Source organism: Trichophyton rubrum, assembly GCF_000151425.1.
Source record: "Trichophyton rubrum CBS 118892 genomic scaffold supercont2.3, whole genome shotgun sequence".
NCBI classification, from domain to species: domain Eukaryota; kingdom Fungi; phylum Ascomycota; class Eurotiomycetes; order Onygenales; family Arthrodermataceae; genus Trichophyton; species Trichophyton rubrum.
The window spans coordinates 1040782-1061988 of record NW_003456426.1 but is presented as its reverse complement, the minus strand read 5'-3'; the positions used below and the strand labels follow the sequence as shown (position 1 = coordinate 1061988).

The 21207-nt window shown below is 50.0% G+C and overlaps 9 protein-coding genes across 16 annotated transcripts; 5 read left to right on the top strand and 4 right to left on the bottom strand.

Moving 5' to 3' along the window:
• Positions 1 to 103: 103 nt before the first annotated feature.
• TERG_03124 (histone) lies at positions 104 to 1592 on the bottom strand. Of its 2 annotated transcripts, XM_003236026.2 has the most exons (3): positions 1169 to 1592; positions 843 to 1118; positions 104 to 791 (listed from the first exon to the last, which is right to left on the bottom strand). In XM_003236026.2, the coding sequence occupies exons 1-3, from the start codon at positions 1176 to 1178 to the stop codon at positions 766 to 768; spliced, it is 312 nt and encodes a 103-aa protein (XP_003236074.1). In that variant the 5' UTR covers positions 1179 to 1592; the 3' UTR covers positions 104 to 765. The 2 variants fall into 2 exon arrangements, with proteins under 2 accessions (XP_003236074.1, XP_047604005.1); XM_047748031.1 differs by having other exon boundaries at positions 104 to 1118.
• A 218-nt stretch (positions 1593 to 1810) lies between these two features.
• TERG_03123 (histone H3) lies at positions 1811 to 2330 on the top strand (the record flags this gene model as incomplete). Its single annotated transcript, XM_003236025.1, has 3 exons — positions 1811 to 1835; positions 1895 to 2002; positions 2053 to 2330. The coding sequence occupies 3 exons, from the start codon at positions 1811 to 1813 to the stop codon at positions 2328 to 2330; spliced, it is 411 nt and encodes a 136-aa protein (XP_003236073.1).
• An 822-nt stretch (positions 2331 to 3152) lies between these two features.
• TERG_03122 (uncharacterized protein) lies at positions 3153 to 3710 on the top strand (the record flags this gene model as incomplete). The annotated part of the gene is made up of 1 exon (XM_047748030.1): positions 3153 to 3710. The coding sequence occupies one exon, from the start codon at positions 3153 to 3155 to the stop codon at positions 3708 to 3710; it is 558 nt and encodes a 185-aa protein (XP_047604004.1).
• A 145-nt stretch (positions 3711 to 3855) lies between these two features.
• TERG_03121 (uncharacterized protein) lies at positions 3856 to 6334 on the top strand (the record flags this gene model as incomplete). The annotated part of the gene is made up of 2 exons (XM_003236023.2): positions 3856 to 4138; positions 4206 to 6334. The coding sequence occupies 2 exons, from the start codon at positions 3856 to 3858 to the stop codon at positions 5690 to 5692; spliced, it is 1770 nt and encodes a 589-aa protein (XP_003236071.1). The 3' UTR covers positions 5693 to 6334.
• Positions 6335 to 7344: 1010 nt separating this feature from the next.
• TERG_03120 (uncharacterized protein) lies at positions 7345 to 7965 on the top strand (the record flags this gene model as incomplete). Its single annotated transcript, XM_003236022.1, has 3 exons — positions 7345 to 7436; positions 7519 to 7598; positions 7667 to 7965. The coding sequence occupies 3 exons, from the start codon at positions 7345 to 7347 to the stop codon at positions 7963 to 7965; spliced, it is 471 nt and encodes a 156-aa protein (XP_003236070.1).
• TERG_03119 (uncharacterized protein) lies at positions 7934 to 11352 on the bottom strand. Of its 4 annotated transcripts, none has more exons than XM_047748029.1 (3): positions 9146 to 11352; positions 8690 to 9061; positions 7934 to 8617 (listed from the first exon to the last, which is right to left on the bottom strand). In XM_047748029.1, the coding sequence occupies exons 1-3, from the start codon at positions 9926 to 9928 to the stop codon at positions 8450 to 8452; spliced, it is 1323 nt and encodes a 440-aa protein (XP_047604003.1). In that variant the 5' UTR covers positions 9929 to 11352; the 3' UTR covers positions 7934 to 8449. The 4 variants fall into 4 exon arrangements, with proteins under 4 accessions (XP_047604003.1, XP_047605849.1, XP_047605850.1 ...); XM_047749517.1 differs by having other exon boundaries at positions 8690 to 9058; XM_047749518.1 differs by having other exon boundaries at positions 7934 to 9061.
• Positions 11353 to 11550: 198 nt separating this feature from the next.
• Positions 11551 to 21055, top strand: TERG_03118 (uncharacterized protein; the record flags this gene model as incomplete). 4 transcript variants are annotated; one of them, XM_047749514.1, is made up of 4 exons in its annotated part: positions 11551 to 15827; positions 15885 to 16110; positions 16167 to 16679; positions 16733 to 17070. In XM_047749514.1, the coding sequence occupies 3 exons, from the start codon at positions 11551 to 11553 to the stop codon at positions 16377 to 16379; spliced, it is 4716 nt and encodes a 1571-aa protein (XP_047605845.1). In that variant the 3' UTR covers positions 16380 to 16679; positions 16733 to 17070. The 4 variants fall into 4 exon arrangements, with proteins under 4 accessions (XP_047605845.1, XP_047604002.1, XP_047605846.1 ...); XM_047748028.1 differs by having other exon boundaries at positions 16167 to 17070; XM_047749515.1 differs by having other exon boundaries at positions 15885 to 21055.
• On the bottom strand, positions 17107 to 17955 carry TERG_11950 (uncharacterized protein; the record flags this gene model as incomplete). Its single annotated transcript, XM_047750986.1, has 1 exon — positions 17107 to 17955. One exon carries the CDS (start codon positions 17953 to 17955, stop codon positions 17107 to 17109), a length of 849 nt encoding a protein of 282 aa, XP_047605848.1.
• Positions 18636 to 21055, bottom strand: TERG_03117 (uncharacterized protein). Its single transcript, XM_047748027.1, has 2 exons — positions 18710 to 21055; positions 18636 to 18657 (listed from the first exon to the last, which is right to left on the bottom strand). Exon 1 carries the CDS (start codon positions 20458 to 20460, stop codon positions 19426 to 19428), a length of 1035 nt encoding a protein of 344 aa, XP_047604001.1. The 5' UTR covers positions 20461 to 21055; the 3' UTR covers positions 18636 to 18657; positions 18710 to 19425.
• Positions 21056 to 21207: the final 152 nt, after the last annotated feature.

Sequence of the window (21207 nt, the reverse complement as noted above, 5' to 3'; positions counted from 1 at the left end):
CTGCTGCTGCTGCTGCGGACTGTAGTATCGCTTGCCATCATGTGCGTCCTGGGGGTGTTTGGTATGCAAGGGCGGGAGTTGCTGGAGCTGCTGCTGGCGGTCTCTGGGGCGAGTGCCGCGGATGTACTGGCTGCCTCTCGACGCCGAACGGGGCTGCATGATGGCTCTGGCTATGTTTACTGACTTACTGTGCCTGAAGGACGGACGAGGAGAGCCTTATAAGTCTGGTCTGCTCAGCGACGGGACAGGGAATTAGATTAAAAAGACGAGAGAGAAAAAGGCGAGCCACCCGGCACTCCACCAGGTGCGCAAAGGCGAGGTTGAAACGGCTCCTGAAACAGCGTGAAACGAGCGTGGACGAGAAGAGCGAGGGACTCAATCAAACGAGGGACATCACCGGTGATGGACGAAGAGGAGGTAGATGAGAACAGGCAAGAAAACAGCGGCAAAAGAGAAGAATGCAGAGAAAAGATTGAAGAGAGGAAAGTTGCAGGTTGAGTGTGGATGCCTGCGTTACACCGTGGCCGTGGATGGAGGGATGACCAGCCAGTCGAGCGGAAAAAGCAATTCACTTAATCTCAGGTAAGCGAGGACGCAGCCGAAGAAGCGGTGGTGGTGATGAAGTTGATGAAGTATTCATTGGCAATGCCAGCAGTCATGAGTATGATATGATACAGACTCCATTAAGAACAGAACAGACGCGAACAGAAAGCAGAACCCCTTAACCGATGAACCCCGAAGAAAGAAACCCAGTCATAAAAGCGTCTAACCACCGAAACCATAAAGGGTGCCTAGGAACTGTTAGTATAACGTCCAGAGATAGATAGATAGAGAGAACCTACGGCCCTGGCGCTTGAGAGCGTAGACGACGTCGAGAGAGGTGACTGTCTTGCGCTTGGCGTGTTCAGTGTAGGTGACGGCGTCGCGGATGACGCCCTCGAGGAAGGACTTGAGCACGTTGCGGGTCTCGCCGTAGATCATGGCGGAGATACGCTTGACACCACCACGGCGGGCGAGACGGCGGATGGCAGGCTTGGTGATGCCGTGGATGTTGTCGCGGAGGATCTTGCGATGGCGTTTGGCACCGCCCTTGCCGAGTCCCTTTCCTCCCTTGCCGCCTGCAGGCCGTTAGCTCTCGCTCAGTCGCGTCAGGAGAAGAGACACTTACGTCCAGTCATGATGAGAAGAAGAAGTAGAAGTCTTTAGAGTAGGAGTAGACTTGATGTCTGACTGAGATGTCGCAGAGAAGATGTTGTTGTTGTTGTCGTTGTTGTTGATAGTTGAAGTTGATGAAGTTGTGAAGATGAAGTCGCTTTTCTACTTTCGGCGCGTCGGGCGTGATCTGGGAATCAGCCAATCAGCGTCGAGGATCAGGATCACTAAGCAGATCACCAGCAGAGAGTCTGATCTAGACAGCCAGCGAGGCCTCGAGGACGCTGATGAGGAGGAACCAGGCAGCAGAAGCTGATCTCAAGCCTCGCAGGTGAGTGATCTCGGTCTTCCTGCGCTTCTCAGCGTCTTTCACCGCGCGATCACTGCGGGATCAGGCGTTCTGCTCGCTTTGCCTGCTGGATCAACTCCCTGCGCGGCCAGATCAACCCTGCTTACCTAAGCCCTCCTGCCAAGCCGCCGCCCCTACAAATATCGCCGCCTTCGCTTCTTCCCCTCAACTTCTTCTTCTCATCCACAAGCAAGACATCAAGAAGCAACATCTTCTCTTCATCTGCATCTTCTCTTCATCTGCATCTTCTCTTCAGCAACTCCATCATCAGGCTACTCTCAAGTCTTAGACTCAGTCTATCTATTCAAAATGGCCAGAACCAAGCAGACTGCCCGTACGTCTATTCTCACCCTCGCTCTGTCGCGTCTCTGACTGACATGTCTGCCTGTCCAGGTAAATCCACCGGTGGCAAGGTCCCCCGTAAGCACATCGCTTCCAAGGCCGCTCGCAAGGCCGCCCCAACCACCGGCGGTGTCAAGAAGTCCCGTCGCTACAAGCCAGGTAGGCCTCCAGCAGCATATTCAGCATGGTCTCCCGCTAACAACAAGTAGGAACCGTCGCTCTGCGTGAAATCCGTCGCTACCAGAAATCCACCGAGCTGCTCATCCGCAAGCTCCCCTTCCAGCGCCTCGTCCGTGAAATCTCCCAGGACTTCAAGACCGACCTGCGCTTCCAGTCTTCCGCCATCGGCGCCCTCCAGGAGTCCGTCGAGGCCTACCTCGTCTCCCTCTTCGAAGACACCAACCTCTGCGCCATCCACGCCCGCCGTGTCACCATCCAGCAGAAGGACATCCACCTCGCCCGCCGTCTGCGTGGTGAGCGTTCTTAGAGCACTCGCGCCATCCTGCTAGCTTTTTTAACGACACAACGGTCTGGGGGTTCATGTTTTTTTCTCTTGCTTTTACCACTTTTACTACCACTATCGAGGCTCGGACATGGGTTTGGTCAGAGGCGTTTTCATGTTATTTCCTTTTTAACTACTTTATGTGTATAATATCCAGCTGAACGGCTGAGGACGTAGTTTGATCTTAATCGACTCACTTTACGTCTACTTTTGTTCTTTTTTCGGTCTTGCTCTTGTTATTCTTCTCTTCGCGTCGTGTCGTGTCAGTCATGGGGCGATGCGGCTGACTCGGCTCGTTTCGGTTGATTTTTCACCACGATAGCCACAGCATAGCCAGACAACACTAGACAACAGACAGAACTGTATAGATGGCGACGATGATACGATGATACTACTGCGGTGCTCTTGAGATGCTGCGTCCCCGTCTCCTTGCGCTCCGTCACTCGCGCGCCTTCACCTCCTCGTCCTCCCTCGCAACGCCCAAGCCATCCACTCCTCTCTCTACCACTGCAACTCCGACTTCAACTTCATCTTCTACGGTATTATCGACTGCCTTCTCGCGCATCCAGGCTTCCTCCCTCGGCCGCGCCCTGCTCTGGTACGGCGACAAGCAGAAGAAAAGACCCTACTGGACGCAGTTCTTCAGCACCGTCGTCATCTTCCTTCTCTCCGACTTTAGCGCCCAGCTGCTCGTCCCCTGGATCACCAACGACACCACTCGCGATGACCAAGAGACGCAATCAGGGGATAACACAGAGACGTCGAAAGGGATTCTAGAAAAGTACGATCCGGTGCGCACTCTACGGCATGTCAGCATCGGCGGGTTTGTCGCCATTCCCAGCTATACATGGTGAGTCCATTCTCTGTCATTCTACCAAGACCACTATCCTACGAGATTATACTACAAAGTTATACTACGAGATTATACTACGAGATCATACTACGAGATTATACTACGAGAAGAGTGCAGTCGTTGACAGGATATGCAGGTTCATGTTCGTCCACAACAACTTCAACTACGCCTCCAAGTTCCTCTCGATAGCCACCAAAGTCGTCCTCTCCCAGGTCATCTACGCGCCCCTCTTCAACGTCTACTTCTTCTCCGCCCAGTCGCTGCTGTCCGGCGCCAGCTGGGCTGAAACCCTCCAGCGCCTGCAAGTAACCCTGCCCGTCAGCATCGTCAACAGCGCGAAGATCTGGCCGGCCGTGTCGGCATTTATGTTTCTGTACATTGATCCCGCGTTCAGAGCCATATTCGCGGGCACTATCGCGCTGGGGTGGCAGACCTATCTCTCCTGGCTGAACCAAGTTGCCGCAAAGGAAGTCAGGGAGAGAGAGGTCGTTCATGGGAAAGTCCCTGTTTAGGCATTCTTTTTAGATCTCTTTGCGTATATATTGTTGTATATAGATGGTTATATAGATGGTGCATAGAGTTGGTAGAATATCCGAGTCAGCTCGGCAGGCAGCAACACCTTCACACTTACATTCAACATCTTCAACTCTGCTATCTATGTCGTCCTCCTCCTTCGACTTCCTCGAGGGCTGGACAAGCGATGACAGTCACAGCCTCTCCGCCAGCGAGACGGAGCTCGACATCTCGCCCGACGAGGCTCTCCTGCTCGCCGACCTTATCGCCTCCGTTGCCGATAAGCCTGTCTCTACCACAGCTTCGAGCCAGCATCACCAGGCCGTGCCAGACATAGAAGACCATGAATACCTGCGTCTGGCGCTGGAGGAGACCTTTCTCCCGGACGACGATACCATCTCGGACCAGAAACATCAGCGTCAGACTGGTAAGGCGCTCTCTCAATCTGCTCAACTCGTACTGACTGGCCTGCCAAAACTAACAGCGCTCTGCAGCCCGCAACCCCATACAACTCGACCAACCCAGAGACGCAGACGAAAAAAACAATGCAGATAAAAACAATGGAGACAGAGATGATGTCCGTGAAGAGGAAGACTCTCGCACACCCCTCGAACGCTTCAGACGGCCTCCCATGAAAGGCCTGTCTGTCTCCGACCTCGTCTCCCCGGCCTGGTGCGAGCTGCAGTACACATATACCCTCCTCCACGGGCCTAAGCAGACCACACCCGCCATGAAGCGCGGCAAAGTCGTCCACCAGAAGCTCGAGAACGAAGTCCACGCCTCTGTGCCCGTCACCGTGCTCAGCAAGGAAGACGCCTGGGCCCTGCGCATCTGGAACGTGATTTACGCCCTTCGCACGCTGCGAGATACCGGTATAACTCGCGAAATGGAGGTCTGGGGATTGCTAGATGGGGAGATCGTGACGGGCGTGGTCGATTGTCTCTCTCACGACCGCCCTACGCATGCTGACCTGCATCACTTGCCCGCGACGTACTCTGGGGTGCGCTCGACTAAACGCCTGCATAAGACGAGTGCTGGATGGGCCTTCGAGCATGTCGGGCAGAATATACCGCTGAGCAAGGAAAGGGGTATATATATTACTGAAGTGAAGACGAGAGATGCGGCGAGGGGAGGTACGAGGTTACCTGCGCTTGACTCGCCGTCCTTTAGGCCTGCGCGCATCCAGTTACAGCTCTATTACCATTTCTTGACCCGCATGGTGGAATCGGAGGATGTCAGCGTGTTTGATATTGCGGAGAGGTATGGGTTGAAGCCTCATGCTCCGCTGTCGGACGCTTTTCTGGCGCAGGTCGGCAGCATCAATGACGATTACTTTGAGAACGAGGCTTGTTCGTGGAGTCAGTCAAGGCCCAGCGAAGAAGGGGATGGAGATGCTACTTCCATCAGTGATAGACTGGATTCGTTGACGGTGCTGCTGAATCATAACTCGCTGGCGAATCTGTGGGATCTACTCAAGGAGAATCTCAGACTGACCTTTTTATGGCCATCAACGTCTACTTCTACGTCTGCTTCTACGTCTGCTTCTACTTCTGCAGGGGATAAACAAGTGACGCTGCTGTCACCTATACTAACAGTGTCATACATGGCTCAGGACAGGTCGAGATCAGCATCACCAACTACAGAGACAGAAAGGGAACCAGGAGATACAGAATCAAAAGAAGAGAGACCAACAGATGCAGGATCAGATGCAGATGCAGAATCAGGATCAAACACGCCCACCCCGTCAGAAACCCACAACTACACACAACTAGGCACACGCTCGTTCCTCTTCGACCCGGACTCGCTCTACCCCTATCTGATCGAGGGCTTGGCCTGGTGGCACGGCAGACGACCTGCTCACGCCATCCCCGTCTCACAGGCCTGGAAGTGCCAGTCCTGTGACTTCAGGGGGAGCTGCAGCTGGCGCCGGCAGCGGTTCGAGATGCACATGCAGAAGATCCGGGAGAGAGGCAACAGTTAGCCTTTGATCTGTTTGTTGATCTATTGATCTGCTGGGTCTACAATTATGTGCCATAATATAGTGTTGGCGTTTTACGTATATAGCTGGATAGGGTACCCTAATTGACTGTTTTGATATCCCACTTCTCCATACATGATTAGTCTCCAAGGGTCCAGATTTTGACTACCGACGTAGCATCCTTGATGTAATAGCTGTCCCATCAGACTGGAGCAGGGCCGTGGCAACGTCCCAGTGGGCAAAGTCAAGCAATAGCCTATCCTTTCGTCTCCATGAACGCGTCAGGCACGGCGTGGAGATGTGGTTAAACTAGCATCTAATAGGGACGGAAGTTCTTCGGCGACACATGTCGTTGATAGCCGTTGCCTTACCACTGTTATTACCCCTGGGATGTACCAGACGTCCATGTATCTGTCGGCCGGGGCATCTGTAGACTCCGATGAAACTCCGTCGTCTGTAGATGTAGCACCGTTGATCAATGTGTAGGTTAGGGTGACCGCAGCAGTAAACACCCACCACGCCGAACTCTCCGGTATATTGAGTGAATTACATCCTAGAATGGCTCTAATATACTCTATAAACATGACATATATGCAAATACTCCATGTCACGCTGCCCTGGCGCAGGATCGGACGAAAGTGCTGATATCAAAATGTATTTTTGCATTTTTTTTTTTTTTTTTTTTTTTTTTTTTTTTTTTTTTCACAAATTAAATTATTCTCACCATAACTATCAAATACAACCAAAACAGACATTGATAGACCACCCACCAGCCACCAAACGGCCTACCGACGGATGAAAAATCCGAAAACCAGTACCCCGTACACAGACTGACGGGTAAATAGCCGATATGGAGCAACCGCCTGGTCTGTTGCTGGCCGTCTGGCCCTCCTCATGCCCGCGCTCTCTCAAGGTGTCTGTCCATCTGGCAGCGAAAAAGACCGCCAGCCTGCCAGCTCCTTACCGGGATACCAGCTGATACCAGAGCTCATCGCCTCCACCAGCTCGTCCTAGAACCATACGAGGCCAGCCAGGCTTCTCTCTACTCTCTATTTACTTGTCTGTCGTTGTTGTTGTTGTTGTTGTTGTTTGCATAGTTCGTATGAATGGTATCGAGATTACAGGATAGATTACAGTGCGGTATCTGTGACAGCCCCTGGTAGCTCCAAGTATCCTCCCACGCATCCGCAGCACCGAAGATACCTGATGCTACCCCAGCCGGGCCTGCAGGCGTTTGTTACGCATCATATTTACCAGCCCAGCATGCCGCAGCCATTGGGCGCAGGGCGCTGGAGCCGGCCTGCAGCGTCTCGAGTGTTGCTTTCAATACCAGGCAGCGTCACGGCCGATACGGGGATGCGGCGTCACGTCCTGTCACGGCGCCCGACCTGGCCTTCCTCGCCCTCGATCGCGCTGCTTTTCGTCTTTTTCTCTCTCTTTTCCTCTCTTTTCGCCTGACCTGAACTTGCCTCCTACTCTGCGTCCTGAGCCTCCGACACGCTGATACACGGGTACGTTGACGTGGCCTGCTTGTCTAGTTGGTGATAGATCTGGCTGAGCTGACGGCGATAGCTGTAGATAAACCACCTAACTACTTACTCACTTTGTCGCAATCCCTCAATTGACGACGACGACGACGACGACGACAATCCACAATGACCACGCGCAAGAGACGACAAGAAGCCGGTGAGGAAGAGGAGCTCCAGGCTCTTCCTAGCGACCAGAGCGACGAGGAAGAGGAGGAAGAGTAAGTCGCGTCTTAAGCTGTTTTGCGAGACGGTCGTTGATGGCGAGGCTGATGCTGATGCTGATGCTGACGTTGGTGCTAGGTTCGACGACGAGTCCGACTTTGAAGGCGAAGAGGAGTCGGAGGAGAACGAAGACGAGGAGCCTGCTGAGGAACCAGAGCGTGAGTTGACTTCTTACTTTGTATAGGATGCTGCTCCTTTGGACGTGATGGATGCTAACGCGGTGCAGCATCGGCTAAACGACGCAAGACCGGTCGAGCAGCAGCTGCTAAGAAGGCTCCTGTCGACGACGAAGAGGATGAGGAGGAAATAGAGGAGGAAGAGGAGCAGGAGCAAGGAGAAGAAGAGAAGGACGAGGAGGAAGAGGCTGAAGGCGACGATGAAGAAAAGGACGGCGATGCTGAAGACGACGATGAAGTCGCTGAGAAGCCTGCCTCGGACAAGAAAGCTGCTGCTGCTGAGGAAGAGGAAGAGGAAGAAGAAGAAGAAGAAGAAGAAGAAGAAGAAGAAGAAGAAGCCAACGAGTGAGAACTCGCTGGCGTGGATGAGACCGTGAACGGGAAAACTGAACCTGAAGTTGATTTTATGAAATGTATCTGATAGAGGAGGACAATAGGAGTGTTTTGCGTTTGCTTGATATTGCTTCATCTGGGTATCATCGTATATTCTGTAGTGCTAAGACTGGAAGACGTGCTATGGTAGATGGCTAACTTTGTCAGGAGTCCTACTCACGGCATCGCTAAAGTCGATAAAAACTACGGGACGGATGTAAAGAAACGAATTTTTATATTTATATCGCCCCACTCCTCTGCCGTTCGATATGCGTACACTATTAGCCCGTAAGTACCTGGATAAGGTCACTATTCGTTCGTTCTGGCGCCCTGAGGCTGCACGGCCAATGAGAGTGAACATCATGGCATTTAATGCTATGTATAGAGCAAGTAACTCATGCAGATAGACAGACACATAGATACAATCCATATAGGTTTATAGAGATGATTTTATAAGCAGCCTAACCGTCGCTTCCGCTGCTTCGGAACGTCGCGCACAGCTGGCAGTATTGGTGCGTGAGATCGAGGATGGGTTGAGGCAGGTTGGTCGCCTGCACGATGCTGCGGACTTTGACCGCGCCCTCTTCCTCGATCAGCTTGCGGATGATGTACAGCAGGTCCGGGGAGAACTACCTCACGTTAGCATCACTTGAATATAAAGTAGGAAGGCAGTCTGGAAAAAGGACTGGGTGGTGACATACCTCGGAGTACCAGCGGTACTGCCAGGCTATCAACCTGATCAAGGCGTTGAGCATGCCTCGCGTATCGTTCTGGCGCTCGTACATCTTCAATATACCCCGTAAGGCCTTGGGCGAGAACCGCACAGACAGACAGTACTTGTACGCCTCGATGGCCTCGGGCAGGTGGTGCAGTCGCTCGGCCAGTTCGCCGAGTATCTCCCACTCGGTAGGGGATTTCTTGTAGTCAAGGGACTGTTGCCTGGACTGAGCCATTTCAGACCGCCAGATGGTGTACACCCGTAGGTCTTCGTACAGCACCATGAACAGGTTGTCCAGCCAGCGCTCGCACAGACGTTTTTTGTGGAACTGGGACGTGGAATTGGTGTTTTCCTGCTACATTGGTTCAAGTTAGCATCTTTATCTTCGTCTTTGTCAATATATGTCGGAAGTGAAAAAAAAAAAAAGAGTAAACCGCACATCGTCGTTGCCGGACTTGACTACCTCTGAGGCGACTGTCTGGTTGGGTTTCTCGATCCCATGGTGCTCAGACGACTTCTTGGGTTCGCCCTCTTTACCTCCATTCTGCTCCGAGGCTTCCTGCTCATTCTCAGACTCGTCACCATCATCATCGTCGTCGTCGTCGTCGTCGTCGTCTTCCTGGGTTGTCCTGGTAGCCTGACTTGCGCCGTCATGTAGGGCTACTGTGCTGGCATTTTGAGCAGTGCTTCCTGGTCGGGTTGCCGTCTGTCGTTCCACCCTGTACTCTTCTTCCATGACAAACACTTCGCTTCGGATCTTCAACAGCTGATCCCATCCAATGCTTGCGGCAATCTTGGTCAGCAGGTTGTACGCCTTCAAAAACGTTCCCTGATAGTTGCCTGCATGCAATTTTCGTAGAGTTGGATGCACCATGTCATGCGGAGTGCCTTCCTTGGGTTGACCCTCATCAATCTCGTCCAGCAGGCTTTCGGGAAGCACAGGGAGGATGATGCGGGTTGGCTGAGGCATCCGCGGTGAGTCTCGGTCCTGGTAGTTGAACATCGGACAAGAGTTCAGGGTCAACAGTGCCAGATTCCACTTCTCAAGGCTTACATATACTTCCGCCAGCCGGATCCAGGAGCTAAACTCGCTCGGTGCCGCAGTCACGCTGCGTTTGGCGCATTCAAGCGCCATTTCATGCTCGCCTTTGCTCTGGCAAAATGCAGCCTGGCAGTCTAGCAGAGCATAGTCCATGGGTATATCCTTGAGAGCATCATGCATCAATCGGACAGCCTGCACCTCTTCATCGGCTGATATCAGAACCCGTGCAAGAAGAGATGACACCTCTACTTCTCGTGCTCGGAGCTTCTCAAACAGGTTAATGCCAGACACATATCGTCCCGTGGTATTGATGTATTTTAATAGGCCGGAGGTAAGATGGTTGGTGACTGTGTTGGGGACTTGGGTTTCGGGGTCGGAACTAAGTTGTCGGCCTAGAAAAATAGGGGGAGGTCCGCCGTTAGCCAATTGTACACAATTTCTGACATATATTTGAAGGATAACGAACCGTTGAAGAAGAGCCTTTCTGCGGCATCGAGGAATTTGTGTTCCATCTCCGTATTGGTGATCGGGTTGAACCGTCTCACGCCCACGATCTTCTTGATGGCATCTCCGCTACCGTCGTCCGCATAGGAGTAGGACCTTAGCACGCCGCACACGAATGTCTCCAGCCATAACGCTTCAGTTGCAACACGCTTGTCCCCTCGCTCGTCGATGCAATAGCTCTCCAGACTGCCTGGGATCTTCACCTCGACCCTCATATCTACATGAGAGAATGCATTGTAGCAGCTATCCCGGACGTTAGCGGCTTTATATCGACACCGGAGGGACTCTCACTGTGGATATATAGTATATACCAGTATATTCCCGCAACCACTTTATGTTGCTTGTCAATCGGCGAGTAGGTGAGAGTGTTCACGTAGGCCGCTAAGCTGGCTGATGAAGAAGCATCTATTCCCGTTACATGGTGATATACTCCGGTCTAGGCCACCGTCGCTCAGTTAGCCCAAAAAAAGGTCGTTTTGAAGGATAGCTGCAATGAGCTAGGAACGGCGCATCTAACCTGGGTGTTCGCAGCAGATTTGGACTGCTTCACTAGGTGAACGAGATCTGGGGGTCCGAGTTCTCTCAGGTTCTGTAGAGATTCTGTGCGGGCATCTATGGACGAGTAGAGCGCATCGTCTTCCTCGATAATCCTGTCTCATGCAATTCCTGTTAGCATACAGTAAACAAAAAACCATCTGTAGTAGCCCCCTTAAAGGCATTATAGCAAGTGATAGCGCAACGCATGCCAGCTGGCCAACACTTACTCTGGAACAGCTGGCGAAACCATAGTCACTGTCGCCCACCCCTAAACGGAGCAGCTCTAAGTAAAGGGGAGAAAAAGATAAGAGAAGCGCCTGAATAGCAGAATTGAATGCCTCTGTCTCTTCGAGCAGTGAGTCAATTAAACGGCATAATGAAGCCGGCCGGCCAGGAAGAACGCTGTTGGGAGGTCGTTGTTGGTCGTTGTTAGTTCATATTTACTTCCCTGCAGGCGAGCGAAGAGGCGGTGCTTTTTCTTAGTGAACTTACGCATCCACGCATCTCGCGCCATGCCCGATCGGGAAGTTCGCGACCTCCCAAGCTTCATCTTCGCCCGTCGCAGGCCTGCGCTTCTACAAGCCAACAACCGCCGCCGACAGCTTCCAACGAGGGCGATTTTCGTGGTTGAGGACGGCCTTCTTGTCCCTGGCTAGCTTCTTCATCGGCGCCTGATTCGTATTTGCTGCTGTTTTATACCCTGGCGCCCCGGGCTGGACCTGTTATATATCGGTGGACTCTCACGGGGGGGAAAACCGGCCATGTCTACTTTTGCAGCTCTGAACATAGAGGCCGATGACTCCCCAGAGGAAGAGATCGATGACACTCGCGAGATTCAGATAGAAGAGGCGCTCAAGCTATACCAGACTGCTCTCAAACTCCACTCGCTGGGGCCAAAGCACTACAAAGAAGCCGCAGAAGCTTATGACGCACTCTTCAAGTCAGAGATATTCAAGCTCCCGCAATACACAGATCTCGGAGCGGATATATCAGACGATGGTTTTATAGAAGAAGTTGATGAGCCGTCGGCCGTCTCGGTTGCTGCCGTGGATGAGACCGAGACCGCCGCTAGCGCGCTGCCGCAAACGCTTTACCTGTCATACAAGAATTACGGCCAATTCTTGCTTGACACCGTTCGATACGCATGGGAGCAAGGCGGAGACATAGCTGATACAGCTCCTTCTACCGAATCAGCCATTAGACACTTTGCGGACGCTCTGGAGCGCGATGACACTGATCTTGAGCTGTGGCGAAAGTGTGCTAGGGTTGGAGATGCTCTCAGAAGTCACCGTATCTCGAGATTCTGTCTAGAGAGTGTCTTTGAAGGGAACGGAGATGGTATCGACGATGGATTTGAACAGCTAGGCATTGAGCAAGCCGGTGCTGTGGGCGATTTACGGAAGTTTTTCACTGCTCTACATGACCCCCTATCACTCGCACAGCTGCCGCAGAAACAACCAAGGAAAGCTCTGCTCAATTTTTTGCAGCGGCAGATAGATCCATTTCCGTACCTCCCTTCTGCCTTGAAGCAGCTGAACGGGGGCTCCATATCTTGTGGACTCGCTCTTCCTAAAATTAAACGCCTTACTGTCACCCCCTCCGCCAACTCCTGGGCTGCTCTAGGTGAAAAGCTCCTTGAGCTTCTAAGCAAGGATGACTCTGATCAGGGCACAGTCGAAGTACAGGGGAACCTGCAAATTTGTCTTGCAGACTCAGATGTCACGATGACATCTCCTGCGGCAACTCTCCCGATCATCCAAGGCCGAAGGCCGTCCAAGCATAAAAGCTCTGCTTCCCCCGATATGGGCGAAGCAGAGTCAAAATCTAAAGCGAGCACTGAGGAAGCTACTGCTAAGGATACCGAAATGAAGGACCCTGCCCAAGCCGACGAAAAACCAGAATCCAAAGGCGATGAGGAAGTGAATAGAAATACTGGCGAAGATGCTCGGGATGATACAGCCAAAGAAAATGAAGATGAAAATGCTGTCGACAAAGACAAAGAGGAAGGTGAAAAATCGACTGAGCCCACAGATGATATAGAAGCAAGGCCTGGTCCTCAGACAAGGAAGCGCTCTTCAGCTTCAATAGTCAATGAAGAACCAACAGACGGAGTAAGAACGAAGAGCAAGCGTATCAGGGCACGAGAGTCGATTGCCGACACACAGGCCCAGCCAGAGGAAGTGATTTTTGACCAGACAAGATATTTCGAAGATAGGCTCGAGATCTATACACACGCCGATGAGTGGATGTTTAGCACAGCCAACGATCTTCTGTCAAAATTCGGCGTCGAGGAGCTTGGAAGTATAGATCAAATAAAGCAGATGCTCGCTTCTATTGAATCCGATCCAGACACCACAGAAATTACTCCTGAAACCTTGGCTGTACGTGACTTGAGGTACATAGTTGAAAACTGGAGTGATGCCTTTGGAAAAATAGCATTGCACAGTGATATATTTGCAGATACCCAGGATGGCTTAAAGGGTGTGAGGAAATCCGGTCTCAGTGTCTTCCTTGAACACTCCAAACAAGTTGGCGCAAAGGCAGAACAAGCGATAGATTTGGTTGACAATGAAGGCTTGGAGCAGTTTGCAGAAAACGTCAATAGCAGCAATCTAACCGTGCAGGAGGTTGCTTTCAAGTGGCTTGAGAAGTATCTCAAACCCGACCTACAATCTCTGGGACACGACATATCCACTGTCACTGACTCTAGCTATGCGACGCAACGGATGCCGCAAAGCACTCAGGACACCCTTACCCAGATATTGGTACGGTTAGATGGATTTGTCTATGTCAGGATGAGAGAATTCGCCTTGAGCCTGGAGAAACGGATCCTTTCGCATGCGCACGAAACATCATACTCCTTCACACCGGATGACCTTACCGCCGTGGAAATCTCGCAAAGCATTTACGAACTGCACCTGGATATATATGACTCGATTATCTGCCAGAAGGAAAAGGACCAGGAAGCGGCCGTTCTACAACCGGATAGACTCAACCGATGGAGGGCCCTTACGCGCGGTTACATCAGCTACTACCTCGACCTGTGTGCCGTGGACAATCGACAGACTGCCATTGTCCTAAGACATTTATGGGCCACCACTTTCCACGAAAATATGCTAGATGACCAGGATAGGGTTTATGTTTTGGCATGCCTTGGTGATATTCGACGAGCTCTAGTATCGTTGGGAGACCCGGTGATCACCCTGGCAAATAATACCACCATGCCAGAGATATCCACAACTGCAATTGACCAAGAGGTTTCTCGCCTTAAGGCTATGAGCTTCTTCACGGACATATTTGGCTCCGGAAAAGACGACCCTGTGCATCTAATTGAAACTATAGAGCCGGTCTTGAACCCGTCTGCAGTTCGGTATACCGACGAAAATGGTAACGTATCTGAAAACATCGAGCCTTCAACAACCGTCCAGAATTTGATAGAGTTTCTTAACCAAGGTGATGCGACTCTCAAGTTATTTCTCTGGCGCCGTCTTCGCGAAGCATATGATTCCATCGACTATCCAACGAAGGTCGTCTCTTGCCACTTCAAGGCCTTGGAAACCGTTGTTCAGGAGCTGAGTCGCCCAGTTCGCATGGATCTTCCTGTAAAAGAGAGGCGATTCAGCCTGCTGAAGTGGCTAAAACTAGCTGATGATATACTTACCAGTGTCATGAGGAGGGTAGTCAACAACTCGGAAGTTTCTTTCGAGTGTTTTGACTGGGCCCATCTGCAAATGTCCATGTCTTCCCTTGCCCGCCTTTCTAGGATACTTCAATCTTTCGCTTTTTACGAAGATGGGGTTCGTGTTGGCCAAATAGCACCGGCTGACGTCCGCCCTGCTTCGACTGCAAAGTCCCTGGAACAGTTCAAAGAGAAGTTACGCGGCTTATTTGTGAAGATATGGATGGTGCAGTATGCACTTTTAAGAGAAGGTATTGGTCAGAACAAAGACTTGTTTGATACCCCCTTGGATGACCGCATACACTTCTTACGGTCTGTTCACAACGCGCTCGGGCTTCGGTCTTATTGCAAATATCCGAAGAATCTATTCGTTAAACTCATGAGGGATGAACTCTTGACATTAGAAACTGATGACGTCTACGAGGATGACCTTGCACAGGTGCTGTACGACTTATACAAGTTCAAATTCTCGCCTCATCTGGACGTTTCGTTTGAACATGGCTGTCCATATGAGCCTCTCGATCAAGAAATAGCCCTGAAGTTGGTTGACTTTACTATTTCTCAGACGAAGCGGATGGATATCAAAGATTATCTGAAATCGGATCTAAAAACGACTGTCGACGCGTTACAAAGGCAAATAGGGCTGATGGGCAAGTCAGAGGTTTCAACTCCTCTCAACAAGAGGATCCTGTCTAGATTCTTGAAAACTCCAATAAACCCCCTGGATCTTTTCCGTTGTGTACAAGGGATCACTGGACTATCTATGATCCCCGTTTATTCGAGGAGCGCCGAACTTGCTGATAAAGGCTGGTTCACCTTCCTGGGTTCTGCGGCGCTCGCCAAGTTCCGATCTCTGAAGAAAATAGGTCCCACTCCAACAGATGACCTAGATCTCGCGGCTACTCTGTTCCGCCATGATTTGGAACATGGAAAGGATCGCTGGGAAACATGGTATCAACTTGCTCAAGTATATGATCTACGACTTGAAGAGGACGTTGCTTGGTCTGCAGAAAAGCTCAACAATGACAGGGAGGATCTTGCAACTGTAGAGCGCAGAGCTATTCACGCGTATTCTATGGCTGTTGCAACTGCTGTACAAACGGGTGACTTGAAGCCTAACGAAAAGAAACAGGTGTCCGATTTGTATGCGGAATTTGGCCTCCGGATCTATGCATCTACAAGAGAGCCGTTATCAATGGGCGCATTTGATGTATCTCCATTCATGAGACACTTCAGCAGTGATGCGGATCAGAGGATGTACGAGGGAAAGCCGTTTAGTGCTATGAAACCGTTTTCTGCATGGTACTTTGCGAGCTTTCTCTTCCACAAAGCGACTAAGGAAGATCCGATGAACTGGAGGTAAGTCTCGATTTCGCTTTAGCCGTTAAATGGTACTGTGCTGATGATTTGTCTTAGGAACCATTTTATGTTCAGCAAGTGTTTGTGGAAAATGTATTGCAGTAATGATCCACTGAAGGAACGATACAAAACCATCGAACCGTCGGATATCTTAGACTCTTTGACAGACGCTATTGATGCTCTCCCGAAAAAGAAAGATGGCCGAGCATCAGAGCCGATTCTAGAACCCCATTTCAAGCTTGTTTCAATCACGCATAAACTTGTGCGACGAGGTGACCTCGATGTAAGTGGGACATAATTCCTAGTACTAATCAATTACATGGACTAATAATGCAACAGCCGAAGGAAGCTAGCGAAAAACTACTTGCTACCCCGTGGGCTAAAGGGTTATCACCAGCTACAGACTTGGAATCCTGGAAACCATTCATTCTGGGAGTCCTTAAACAGCTTCAAAATGCTGATAAGTCCAATTGGCATCATCGTATTGTTTTAAGGGTTTGTTTTCATATCAGTTTGGTCATGTTAGGTCACGCTGCTCATCTTGCTGTATAGGCTGCCCATATAATTTACGATGACTCCAAAGATAAGGAGGCCGCAATTGCGGCGAAAAACGACCTTACCCAACATATCTTCACGAAGACCATGACCGTACAAGTCTGGCGGCCAGAAAACGAGAGAGCCGGAAGACATTTCGTCTATACTACCCGATATGTTTACTTTTTCGTACAGCTTCTGGATCAGCTTGATGATCGTGCAAACCTGGATATGTTAGTCCGTCGCGTGAGACGAAAAGTCAATGATTATCTGAACTTTCCCAAGCTATGGGAGGATACGTGCATTACGTATATAAAGGTAAACAGATAAGCCTAGTGTATTTGTGATCAGATTGGTTGACAAGTATGTAGCTGCTTCGACGTACAGGTAACGTACCAGAGGGGAAGGAAGACGCCGTCTTCAAGGGCGTTAGTCTCGATGACTTCACTCTCTACTCTGGCCGTTTGGATGCCTGGTGTCAAAATCCAGCTAAGGAAGAGATATCAACAATTGAACTGTTGCGAGATGCCGTGGAGCTGAAAAAGTTGAACGGAACCGTTATCAAGTCGGGAATGTTTGACGATCTCGTTGCTGATATATATGCCCAGCTATATGAGAAAACGCTGCCACAGTTTGTCGAGCAAGTTGCTGGAGAGGAAAATCGGGAGCGAATGAAGGTGGATCATTTGCTTATGGCGGGTGATTCTGGTGATGGGGCGGAAACACCTCCAGCCACGACTTCAGCTCAAGCACCAGCACCTAGACCTCGGGCAAAAGGGGTGACTAGGAAAGAAGTGCAGAAAAAGGCTGATGCTATTGCTGCCAAAGCCCCACGCCCTGCACCTAAACCTGCAAAGGCTGCTGAGGATGAGGGCAAGCAAGCCCAGGCGGAGCGCCAGACTGCGGAGGAGCAAGTCGACGACGGTCCTGCTACTGAAGCTGCTCTCGATGAAAACAAGGAGAAGAAAGATAAAGAAGACACCAACGCAGATGATAAGGATGAGAAGGACGAAGTAGAAAAAGAGGATGAAAACAATGAGGAAGAAAAGGAGGAAGAAAATAACGAAGAAGAGGAGGAGAAAGAAGGGGAAGATAATGAAGAAGAAGACGAAAAAGAAGGTGATGATAACGAGGACGAGAAGGAAGAGAACCCTGAGGAAGATGATAAAGAGGGAGAAAATATTGAGGATAAGAGCGCGTCTGGTCCTGATCCCAGTATACATGATACCACGGAAGAAGAGAGTGGGCTCAGCGAACTTGAGACTGAAGCAGGCTCAGGGGACACTTTGAAGCCGTCCAGCCCTATATTCCAGCACCTCCTCAGGGCTCGCATGCTCTCCCCAAAAGCAGGGTCGGAGTTATCAACTGTCACCAGTGGTGAAGGCGGGGATAATGATTCGATCCCCGCTCCATCTATACAGGATACCAAGATGGAGATAGAAGGCGAGGCTGAGGCTGGGGATGATGGATCTGACACAGAGGAGTTACCAGAAGATTGATGGTAGCCTGTTTTCACAAACTGTATTATATACCTCCTGATGACTTTCTGCTTTTTGTCACTTGGATCAACAAGGCGTTCTTCATATACGATCATTCATACACTAAGCTCATTTGTAGCTTATATTTTATAGCATTACCATTGTCAAATAAACATAAGTATATTTGATATCAATTACTAGCGGTTCTGCAGCTAATATTATCCACAGAAGCCCTAAACAACTGCATAGAAGTGTCCCCCATTTATCAATATTTCCAAGAACCCATATTAAAATCTCTTAAAACTGTTAAGGGGATATACATGAAACAAAGCGAGAATCGTGAATCATAAAGTGCCCACCCAAGGAAACCCCAGGTTTAGTCATATGCACCTTCAGGAGCTAGATCCCACTGCCTAGTAGTTAGCCTTTTTGGTTTCCCAGACTGTGTAAGTGGGCTGGACTTGGACTTCTTCATGTCGAGCTGGGTATTCTCAATGTCACTTTCATTAGCGGGTATGAAGCTGTAATCCGTGGAATCAAATCGACCGGGTATGGTGTTTTTTTTGGATCTAGTTTTTTTTGTTGGAGATCTAGAATGGAGTTCTCTTTCCAGTTGCTCTATTTTGCGCCGTAATGCATCATTTTCAGATTCTAAGTCGTTTATTTTTTCGGCTGAATCAGGAGCAGGATCTTCGTGTACTTGAGAGTGTCAGCTCTGATTTCGGTACGAATATAACTGAATTTGGCATGCACTCACTCTTGATGCCTCGCGAAAGGACGTCAATCTTCATATCTAGATGATTCTCATTTCGAGAAGTCTAGAGCGAACATTAGTGTCGGTTGGTATAGAGCAGGGGACTGGATAATTACCTCTTCATCCAAGGCAGCTTGCCAACGTCGTTTCTCTTCGTCCATACGTTCTTCCATTTCAGCCCAACATTCTTCTCGAACGTCTTGCTCAATGAGTAGACACCGCTCGTCAGCAGCCTTGAGCTTGAACTCTGCTTCAATCCTCAGGGCTTGTTCCTCAGAGAATCTGACAGCAAGTGCTTCATATTCATCACTTATCTGCGCAATTTCCAAGGCCGCGAGTTCTAGCTGGTCTGCATAAGCGGCTTGTGCCTTACTGGAGGTGCCAGGGCCGGGCTTTGGCGTAGCTGAGCTAGGAGGAGCAGATAGTATCGTGCTGGTTATAGATGGAATTCTTGGAACAGTAACCTCTCTAGCGAGAGCAGAGTATCGTAACATCTGAGAAGTTGCGTTGAAGTCACCTAAGGGGTCGGCCATTACCAGCATGACGGCCCTTTGGGAATTCCTTGGATGTGAATTTGACGATGCATTGTTTGGTGATGGGAAAGAATTTGAAAACAGGAGTTCTGTGAGTTTACACTGCCTGAATGGTACGAGGGCCTATTAATTTCAAAATTAGATGAACCCCATGCAAGTATATACAATCGAAACGTACCTTATTGCCATCCTGGAGATCTGATTGCATCTGTAGACATTGCCCAAGATACATCAGACTTTCGTTAATTTTACCAGCTTCCGCAAGCGTGGCTCCAGCAGTTTTTGCGTTTCTTGCTCGCTCAGAACCTTATGTCGGCAGTTAGTATATCTACATACTCGCTCATATAAAGTAATAACTTACCTGCAAGATCAACAATGGTAAATGTATGTCCGGCCCACGATTCGTGGCCATATCTCCTATCCACAACTTTCTTTTTGACTTCAACACAGAAGAACCCGTGGCTTCTAGAGCTGACACTGTTGCTTCCTGTACCTGTAACTCTTCGCTCAGTCAGTCCTGTCTCAAGGACCATCAAAGCTTCCTCATATGTTGAGCAAACAACTTTCCGCAACCCGGCAACAACTTTACGGTCTGTTGAGCCTTCGGTTGATTTGAAAAGCAAGGGTCGTCGACGATCTTTCTGGTTATTTGCAGCTCGCGTTCCGTTAACTTGGCTGGCTGGAGATAGGAGGTCAAAGATTCTGTCGTTGTACACTTCGTACATCGACACAAGGACAACATGCTCATCGGTTTCAGGGACGGAGATTTCAATGCCACTTGTGTCAGGGTCTTGTGGTAAGATGCTAACTCGAGGGAGGTGGGGGCGGCGCGAGCTTGTTCCTATGAATGAATCCTTGAGATGTGATTTAGTAAAATTCTTTGCTGTGTTGCTGTGATTTCTGTTCCAAAAAGGCAATTGAGAGGGAAGCTTTGGTGATATGCATGAGCTCCAAGATGTGTCTTGATTATGATCAAACATATATGTTGGAAGCTGAGGGATAAAGGGGTATATATGTGTATTTTGGTGTATTTGTTCAAGTGCTGGATGGGATAAAGCCGATGTATGTATATTCTTCCCCAATAGTGCTGAGATGCTGAGTTGGGATGAATGTCCTACCATGGGCGTCTGAGATCTGGACATTGGTGTCTGCGCTCTTGAAATCCGTCCTCGATCTCCGTCTCCATAGATCATCTCAAGAAAGTGGTCTGCAGCATAAATCTGGGCTTCTGACGGATCTGACGCTGCGACGGAATCGAGGAGAGGATTCTCTGCTTCATCGTCCGGAACTTGTATGGTTTTTTCGAGAGACCTAAAGATAATATCAAGAGACATCTGTGTTATACCTCGTTGCGTCTTGGATCCTAGGATCGTGTGGCTCTATATAGGCATGCCATCAATATCATAATCACTAGTTCAGGAACCTGTTGCAGCCTACCTTCCCACTTCCTGTGACTCCCAGCGTCGCCACCAGGCTATCCCTGTTCTCCAAAAGCACGGCATTGATCAATGATGGCATGCCAGACTCCTGAAAGACATCGAGCTGTGTAGCTTCTTCCTCGAACACTTTGGTGAATGCGAATTTCTCCACGGCCCGTTTTCTCGCATCGTTCGGCGGCTGAACTGTGATGTGAGTTGGAAACGGCTCATCGCCCTCAGGAGGCTCAATGGACAAAAAGGGCTCTTGTTTGGCATCATGTTTGTTCTGGATCGGCGGGCGTAGTCGCAGATAGACCTGGAACAGCGACGTTTGTCCGCTCGAAGACTTCGGCCGCTCCATCGCTGCGTATATGTAATTTCCAGGCGACCTAGGTGTATGCTGTCCGTTCCTTTTTCCTCTTCCTTTTGCTTTTCTGAGGCGACCCAATCTCGACCGTTAAAAGTTCCTTTGGTGGTTGTGAGTTATCAAAAAGTTGGCGCTGCCAGAGCGACTTTTGAGCCGCCTCAAAAACACTGGCGGTTGCCTGGGCAACGCGGGAGCGATAAGCGCGGGAATAGCCGCGGCGGTGTACTAAAACTAGGATTATACCAGCTAGAACATATATAGTTGATTAAACTAGTACAACACTTACAGCACGGCAG